This window comes from Nicotiana sylvestris, chromosome 7 (genome assembly GCF_000393655.2).
Source record: "Nicotiana sylvestris chromosome 7, ASM39365v2, whole genome shotgun sequence".
NCBI classification, from domain to species: Eukaryota; Viridiplantae; Streptophyta; class Magnoliopsida; order Solanales; family Solanaceae; genus Nicotiana; species Nicotiana sylvestris.
The window spans coordinates 31175270-31184610 of NC_091063.1; the positions used below are offsets into that span (position 1 = coordinate 31175270).

Genomic DNA, 9341 nt, shown 5'->3' on the forward strand with positions numbered 1-9341 from the left:
AGTGGTGAAAAAGAGGGTGAATATGACTATGAACAAGATAAGCTGGCCAAGTTTGTCAAAAGAAAAATCTTGGAGGGTAGACTTTTGAAGGATTTGGTGGAACTGGGGATGGTTCGATTGGTTGATGCTCTAGCTACCCAGGGCTGAAAATGCATGGTCCTTCAGTTGGATGGTAGGCTAGAAAGGAATGAGGTCATTGAGTTCATGGCCAATGCAAAGGTCAAAGATGGAAGAGTTACCAGTCAAGTGAAAGGGGTTCAAGTGACGTTTGATGAAAAGAAGCTGGGTGACATCCTTGACATCCCTTCTAAAGGGTATGATGACTACACAAGGCAAAGATGGCCAAGTCTGGACTCCCTTCCTACTGCCCTTGCAATTACTAGGAAATTCTGTGATGTCACAGAAGTGAATGAGACCAAGGTTAAGAGTGAAATGAAGCCATGGCACAAAGTCATGTTTGAATTTGTCAACAAGTACTTACTGCCTAGGCAGGAAAGAAGGCACATTGCTAACTACATGGACTTGGTTTTGATGGATTGTCTTGAAAATGGAAGGCAGATCAACTGGCCTGCATTTATTATCAAGCTACTGGACATGGTTATCTATGGCTCCAAGGCCCATGCCACTCCTTATGGGTTTATTCTGACTATTGTTCTTGATCGTTGTAAGGTGCCACTAAAGAAGTGGGAAATGGCCACAAGCAAAAACCATTTTGGAATCAACACTTTGATTACTTGTGACTATGAGGTTAATACCATTCCCAATGAACCTGGTTCATCTAAAAAGACACCGATCAATAGTAAAGTCAGAGCTTTAGTGTAGGAGAATGGGGCAAAGGATGCTGAGATAGCTAGGCTGAAGGCTCGTTTAGCAGAGGTTGAATCTGAGAGAGATGCTCTCAGAACTGAGGTCACAAAGGAAAATGAGAAGAATGATGGCATTCTTCAAGACATGATGCACCTTCTCCAAGCCAAAACCTAACCCTCTAGTTTTTCAAAGCCTTGAGTTCTTTAGCCTTCAGTTCCTGAACCTTGTCTAGACCTTTCAGTGACCCAGATTAGAGATTTTTCTTGTTTTGCTCATGTTTTGAATGTTTATGTTTCTTTTTATGGATTGTGGCAGAATCATATTCTCTATCAACGAAGTTTGCTATTTTTGCTCTTGTTGACTGTTTATATTTCATTGATAGTTTGAATATGTTTGGTTGATTACTGATGATTGATCCATAATTGCACTTGCAGTTGCCCCAGTGGCCATGAGTAATTTTTAAAATTTGAGAATCACACTTTTATTATGCAACTTTTCGATGATCCCAAAAGGGGGAAGAGATATTGTGCTTTTATTCTGAATAAGTGATGTTTATAACCTAATGAACCTGGTCCTTGATGATAAGTGAAAAACTTCTAACTTTGCACTGATGATTGAGCTGAGTTCTGACAGGGCCTAAGTGAGTGAAAAGCACAGAGTTTGTCATCATCAAAAAGGGAGAATTTGTTGGCCCAAGTAAAGGTGAGTTTTGAAGACTCACAAAGGAACTCAGACATGGACCAGGTTCATCCTAGTGAGGCACAGATATGGTCAACTCAAGCATGAGAGATGCACGTGAAGGAGATAAATCTAACTTACCAGAAGTGATATCTCCTAATCATGATCGAAAAGGTTGCATATTGGATAAGGAGAAAGACTCTTTACACAAAGAGAACACGATTTAAGAGATGGATAGAGTTAGAGGATGAGACCAACTAGAACTCTTCCACCAAGGAAGAGTAGCATCCGAATTCTAGTCAATCTCTATTTACTAACTCCTTAATTATCAGTGTTGTTCTCTTTTACAGATAACACACATAAGCAGAAGTAAAACGTGAATTGAGAGTAAAATAGCAAGGCAATTTTGCGAGTAATTTGTGTGTGATTCAAGCGTGCAAAGTTAGAAGTTTTTCACTTATCATCAATTGTAGTTCCAAGAGTCTGTCTTTTATTCTAGTTCAATTGTAGTAGGTGTTTTCATATTGTACCTTTCAGCTTATCTAGAAGCAATTATATTAGGTACTCAGAGTTTTCAAGTTAGAGTTAACTTGAAGTTGTCGCAACAGTTGAGGTTGTGTGCTTCAATGGGATTAGAGTTAATCCTAGGTTTACAAAAGAGTTTTTGTAAATGCGGTTTTTGGCTCAGTGATTTTAGTGGAGAGTTTGGGAAAATCCTACTGGAAAGTAGGTCGTAGTTTTTTCACCTTTTGAGCCAGGTGTTTTCCACGTAAAATCTCTGTATTCTTTAATTTCTGTACTTATTATTCCGCAATAGTAGTAGTTGGAACACGTAGAAGAACTAGGTCTTTCTATAATCAGGTTAAACGAAAAATTGGGCACCACACAAATTACCCCTTGTGTGACATTGAAGTATAAAACATCACGAACGCTGGTAGAAAACCAAAAATATATATGGATGCAGTAGGGAGCAAATCCAGGTTGAAACGTATGAAAATCCGAAATTGTGGAAATTAACTGTTGCTGTACTTCAACATGAGGAACAACCACAAATGCATAAAGTTCAACCTGACCATGCAGTTCAAAGTAAGATCTCTAGTAAAACTTTAGGTACAAGTTGACATATACCGCATATTCAAAGCACAATAACATGGCATGTCGAGATTCCAAACAAGTACTGCTAAAGGTATAAAAATCGAATTTCCACTTTAAAGCTTACTTGGAAGTCTCAATGCAAAGCATATCCAAGTACTGAGAAAGGGAAACAAAAAGAAAATAAAGTGATAAAAGATGAAATAATTTTCTGAACCAATCAAGTAGAAATCATTAACCTTTTGGTAACTTTGTATTGAAGAGGTTACGGAAATACATCAACAACATGTTATCCTTGCTTAATTGACTTGCTTCAAAATTCACCTAAAAAATAGTTCTAAGCCGAGGGTATATTGGAAATAGCTCCTGTGTCTTCACAAGATAGGAGTAAGGTTTGCGCATATGTTATCCTCTCTGGACTCTACTTGTGAAATTAAATTGGATTTGTTGTTGTACTTTTCCTCCAAATCCATTGAGTTTCATAGAGAAAATTCAATTACAAACAACTAATTTAAAATTAATAAAAACAAAAGTGTTACCCTTTTTTCATCTTCAACTAATTAATCGAGGCTATTTTGATTCAATCCCTAAAAATTGATTTTGAAACCTATTTTGATGCACTCATAGAAATGGAGTTTCTTATCCGGTCAGATTCGAGCCATGTACCATATGAAATATTTTGAAAATTTTATTTAGTTTCTCCAATGTATAAAAAAATACATATTAAAAAAAGTTACTACATTAAACTCAAATCCATTTGATATATTTCTATCATTTCCTTTCTTATCTTTTTCTTTAAAACAAAATTCTTGCTGATCTTGAAAACCTAAATTGTTCTTTTCCACAACCAGAAGAAAAGCAAAAGGTTTCCTCATGCTCAAAACTGAAAATAAACAAAAGATAACGAAAGAAAATAAAGAATCCCAGAAAAAGGTGCTTTGCAGTGGCAAATAGGTCATTATCCCTTATTAAAATATAACAACGTCAACTTATATTATACGGCAGAGAAAGATTAATTAATAGAGTGACTGATTAGGAAAGAAACTTACTGCCAAGAAAATGGCATAGAAGTGTTGAGAGACACAATATATTAAAAAACCAGCAGAAATATATACATTTAATAAAATATAATGTTTTATATATATATATATAGTTAAAGTAAAGGTGTCTAACGGGCCGGGTCAACCAGTTTCCGGACCGGCCCAGATCGGTTAAAACGGGAACCGGCCCGGACCGGTAGAAGGGCGCCGGGTGGGGCTGGATTATAGGGGTAGGGCAGTTTGTACCGTTCACTTTTGAACCACCGATTAACCGGACCGGTCAAACCCGGTCAACGAACAATACTGTTCATCCGGTTAACCGGCCCGGCCCAGACCGGTTTAACGGTAACAATTTTTTTTTTAAGCTTGGACCTCAGATTTTAACCGTTGGCAACGGTCCATTTCACAATATAGTCGTTGCCCAACGGCTGAAATTGACATTTAGCCCAATTTTTAGGTTTTTTTTTTTTTGAAAAAATTAACCCCCTTTGAAAAACTATAAATACACCCCATCTCTTCCTCATTTCTTCACTCTTCTCTCAATTCTCAATTCAAGTTAAATCATTCCTCGTACTTCTAGAGTGCGCTCATATGTTTGGGAACACTTTGAGGTGGTAGAAGAAAATGAAGAAGTTCAGAAAGTAAAGTGCAAGAATTGTGGTCAAGTCTTAAATCTTCGTTCAAAGTCTGGTGCAGGCAGTTTAAGGAGGCATATAAAGAATTGTCTTAAGCGTCCTCCGGAAATTCGTATTTAAGTTGATTTGAGATAATTTGTGTTATTTTAAAATTATTAGACGTATTTATGCTTAATGTTTTAGTTTGTTAGATTAATTTGAAGTATTATTATGCCTGAAAATTTAGTTTTACTATTTTTTTGTTAATTTACTTGTTAAATGCAAACTTCAATTTTGTAATTTTGAAATAAATGTAGCACTTGCAATTTATAAGTGCAATTTTTTTCTATCTTCATTGTATTCTTTATATTTTTACTTTATATTAATATAACTTACAATAATTATACAAATATAAAATACAAAAAAAAAAATTAAAAATAACAATAACCCGGCCCGAGCCGGCCCCATAAACCCGTAACCCTTACGGTTCAATTTTTACCCGAATGAACCCGAACCCGTTAAACCCGCTATGCCCTAACTCATAATCGGCCCGGACCATAACCCGTACGGACCATAACCCGGCCCACCCGTTAAACACCTATACCATAAAGCTTACGTTCCAAGTCTAAAGGGTCTTCACTTAGCCAGAAGTTGCATATGGTTATGTAAAAATTGAGTCATATTTTGACAGGAATGTCAGATACATACAGATTAGTGGGCACTCAACAACTCTGTTTGTCTTAACATACAAGCATTTCCCTTAGCTCACTCAAGTTCTGATGTTCTCTTTGTTTTATCCTCATATTATATACATTATATATCTCTACCCCTTCTTTCCTTTGCTTCACCTTCACTCTTGTCTTTCTAAGTTATATTTTTAGTTTTGCTTTTGAACCAATTGACTAAGCATTTTTTTTGTAATACCAAGAACACAACTTTTTCCGTTTGTCTTCATGCTTATTATAGAATAAGTTGTTGTTTTCTTCTCAAATCTATGTGGGTATTTTCCAAGATCAAATCTTTACTAGGTTTTAAGTTGTTTTATTGAGTAAATTCCAAAAGAGACTCTTAATTTGAGGTGTTTTCTTTATTTGGCTTTAATGGATGTTTCTTGTGATCTTGAAATGGATGTCAATGGTGAAGAAATCTTTATTGTTGATAAGGTAAATTTTCTTTCTTTCTTTCTTTTAGCTTTCTGTCTCAAGCTCTGCATTTCCTCTCCCTTTTCTTTTTTTGTTTCTTTGTCCAAATGATATCTTGTCAATTATGTTATTCTGTTTTTAGTTCAAATTCTCAGTTCTTGGCTTGTTTTCTCCTCTATTTTCTCCACACAAAAAAAAATCTGTGCGCAAAATTGTGTGAAGGCAGGGTAGCACACTATCTATCCAGACCCTACTTGTTGGATTCCACTGTATTTGTTGTTGTGTGCAAAATTGTATTCCCCCCTCCCCCCAAAAATGGTGTTCTGTTTAACTTGGCTTCATTTCTTTCCATTGTGTGCTACTGTTAAGTTCAGAGATCATTCTCCTTCATGTTTATGTGTTGTCTTTTAACTATATCTACATTATTGTCTTTAACTTTTCCTACCCATGTTTAACCAAAAATTAAATTCTGTACCTATATTATTGATAAGTGGGGCTAAGTTTGTATTACTCCAGCTTACTTCTTTTTCTCCAATGTGACTTGTAAGCTCACCGCCCTTCGTTTTTGTATGTTTCCTCGCATTTATTATTGATATTATTATGAGGTTTAAATGTTCTAACCTCTTTTAAATTTGGTTCTTTCACATCTTTTTAGAGTATGACCAAAAAGGTTGCTCTCATTTCCACTCATTACTGTGCTTTCCCTACTTTGGCTGGTACATCACTGACTTTTTTCCTCAATTCCTCTCCCCAAATTTAATTTGGTATAACGACCTGTCATCATTCTTTTTGGAAATTCTTTAGATTATTCCATTAAATTTCTGCTTTTGTGTGGTTTAATTTAATGCCCTTCATAAGGTTCTTAGTATTCTGAAATAATTGATTGATAAGTCACTAATATGCTTGTGTTGTTATCTGATTGTGTTTTGTTATAAATTTGTGCAGAATGTTATATGTTCTTATTCAGGAAGAATAAATAAATTATTTGGGAAAACAAAACGAGGGACAAAATATTTAAAGGTGATATTTCATGATTTCCCTGGTGGAGCTGAGAGTTTTGAGCTCATTACAAGATTCTGTTACAACAAAGGGAAGATTGAGATAAACCACATTAATGTTTCAACTCTGTATTGTGCTGCCTGTTATATGGAAATGGAGAAATCTGTATCCGGAAACCAAAATCTATTCGAGCTAACTGAGAATTCGCTTGCGGATATAAGGTATTGGACTTGGTCTGAGCTTCTTGATGCCTTAAAGCAATGTCAAAATTTGATTCCTGTGGCAAGTTCTTCAGGTGTAATTGATAAGTACCTCGATTCTCTTATCGGGAGAGTTGCATCTTCCTGTGAAACCAGTCCTTGTCCGTCGACTTCTTCTGCTGACAGTTCTGGATTTCGGTTGTCTTGTGATTCAAAAAGTACAGAGAGCTTTAAAAATAGCATATTTAGGGCAACATGGTGGTTTGAGGATCTAGCTGCTTTCGAGCCCTTTTTGATCGATATTTTGGCAAAGCAAATGGTATCCAGAAATCTTGATCATGGTATTCTTAGTAAGTTTTTGTTCTATTACCAAAAATCAAGATTTGCATCGGCCAAAATAATGGATGAGAAATGCAAGACGATGGAGACAGTTATCGAGAAGCTTTATTTGCTAGATTTAAGCTGCATTTCCTTCAAAACCTTATTTGGAATGCTTCGAATTACTCTGAATTTGAAGATAAGCAAGTGCTCGAGGAACAAGTTAGAGAGCATGATTGGTTCCCTGTTGGATCAAGCGACTTTGGATAACCTGCTGCTCCCATCACCAGTTGGATCAAGTTATTTATATGATGTGAATTTAGTTCTTAGGTTGCTGAAATCATTTATTAGCAAAGGGGCATGTTGTGTTCCATTAACACGATTGAAGAAAGTTGCTAGCTTGATCGACTTGTACATAGCAGAAGTAGCTCCTGATCCATGTCTAAAACCTTACAAGTTTCTTGCACTGGTCAAATCGCTGCCTGAATCTGCTAGGGACTCATATGATGCAATCTACCACGCCACGGTGATGTATTTTGAGGTAAGCTTAAAGAACAATACAATTTCTATATAATAGTCATTCACTATAAAAGCCAAGTTTTTTCTCAAACTGGTTTTCATGTTATGTTATAATATGTCCTCTGTAACAGCACTTTACTATAGCAGCCAAAAAATATCGGAACAAATGAGAGGTTGTTAATTGTTGAATGGTCTTCAACTTTGTACTCGTTTCTTTGTATTATAAAGCTTATTTAAACTGATACAAACACATATATTCACTAGTTCATGTTCAAGAATGTGGCAAATTATTTAGGCATTGTTCCAAAATGTAGATGGTTGATCGAACATTGATGATCGATGAAAAATTGCAGGTACATTCAGGGTTATGTGAAGAGGAAAAGATGAAAGTATGTAGTGGACTGAAGTATGAGAAGCTGTCAACAGAGGGTTGTAACCACTTAGCTCAGAACAAGAAATTCCCTACAAAATCTGCTGGACAAGCTCTCATCACACAGCAAGTGAGGCTCAAAAGCTTGCTTCAAGAAACCAATCAAGCCAGTCCTTATATCAATTCGCCTTGTAGTTTTGTGGAAACAGAAAATACAGGTAAGGAAGATCAGCAGATCGTGCTATACGCAGGAAAGCTGGATCTTTCGACTGAGAATGAGAAACTTAAAGTACATTTACAAGGTATGCAATGTAGAGTGCTAGAATTGGAAAAAGTTTGCAGGAAAATGCAAAATCAGATGGCAAAGATGTTGAAATCAAGAGTATCAAGCCATAACAATGCAAGATCTTTGCCTAGGCTATGTTCTTGATTGAGATAATAAATCCAATCATTCTTAAGTATTTACTTTATTAATGTTATTATGAATGTGTGTAAATAGAAATTAGTGGTTTGTTTGAATTGCAAGAGTACTTTTACCCCACCACTTACTTTTCTGGCTGTCAATAGTAGGGTGATTGGGACTAATCAATTGTTTTACAGAGTATAAAAGTTTGGCTGTATATAAACAGAAACTGAAAAAAACAACATGGTAGACATGCAGAAACTGTTTGAGCATATATAGGAATAAAAAGGAAGAATAATTGAAAAGCTGAATTATAATTTTGGCAGAAAAAGAAGTGATCATTCCCTGATATTTGTGCAAGAAGGGATGATATAAGGTAAAGTCACTTTCTATATCATTCTCATATTGAGACAATGGCGTGTTGCTAGTTGGGAAATTGGTAAAAGAGAATCTCCTAAAGCTGAGAAGTTTCAATCAAAGATCTGAATTGTCCATTCATATTCTTCCCACATTGCAACCCCACTGCCTTTGGTGGAGGGCAGCATTTGAAAAAACACAGGGAAAACAAAATAAATAAAAAGCAATATTTTGTCAACAGATTGTGAAAAGTGAGTTGTAGATCTTTGTCTGATTGTATAGTTGATGTATATCTTTTGTGAGTGCACTGTCTTTTCAACATGTATATCTAGGCAACTTGCTTTGTTGGACAAGCTGATTATTCATATTTCGTACAAATTACCATCAATACAATTCTCCATCCCTAAAGCAGAAGCAATTTGTTTAAGTCAACTTAGTAGTTGACATGCAGAATATTGTTAATATCATTTGAAGTAGATAAAAAGAGTAACTTAGGGTTGTGTGAAACGTAGCTTGACCAATTCAGGCGAATATTCTTATCGATAATTGTAATTTAATAGTAAAGCAGTATTCCCTACAGAACCGACCAACTGGGCTAGGCGTCAAAAAGCCGTTATTAACCAGTAGCCTAACTGTCCTTAAACCTCTTTTTAGATAGATGGGCCTCACCTCTAATTTAATCTAGAAAAAAACTTAATCACCTCAATGCATTTTTGTAAAATTTTGATCCCCACTTATACGTTTCAATCTTTTTGAAGTAATTCTTTTTTGTTTTGCTTAAATATATTAACAATAGGACATG

The 9341-nt window shown here is 35.6% G+C and overlaps 1 protein-coding gene across 2 annotated transcripts; it reads left to right on the top strand.

Annotated features, from left to right (window-relative positions):
- Window positions 1–4902: 4902 nt before the first annotated feature.
- LOC104235049 (BTB/POZ domain-containing protein At3g22104) lies at window positions 4903–8323 on the top strand. 2 transcript variants are annotated; one of them, XM_009788718.2, is made up of 3 exons: window positions 4903–5394; window positions 6319–7431; window positions 7763–8323. In XM_009788718.2, exons 1-3 carry the CDS (start codon window positions 5332–5334, stop codon window positions 8207–8209), a joined length of 1623 nt encoding a protein of 540 aa, XP_009787020.1. In that variant the 5' UTR covers window positions 4903–5331; the 3' UTR covers window positions 8210–8323. The 2 variants fall into 2 exon arrangements, with proteins under 2 accessions (XP_009787020.1, XP_070006849.1); XM_070150748.1 differs by lacking the exon at window positions 4903–5394 and adding an exon at window positions 5441–6089.
- Window positions 8324–9341: the final 1018 nt, after the last annotated feature.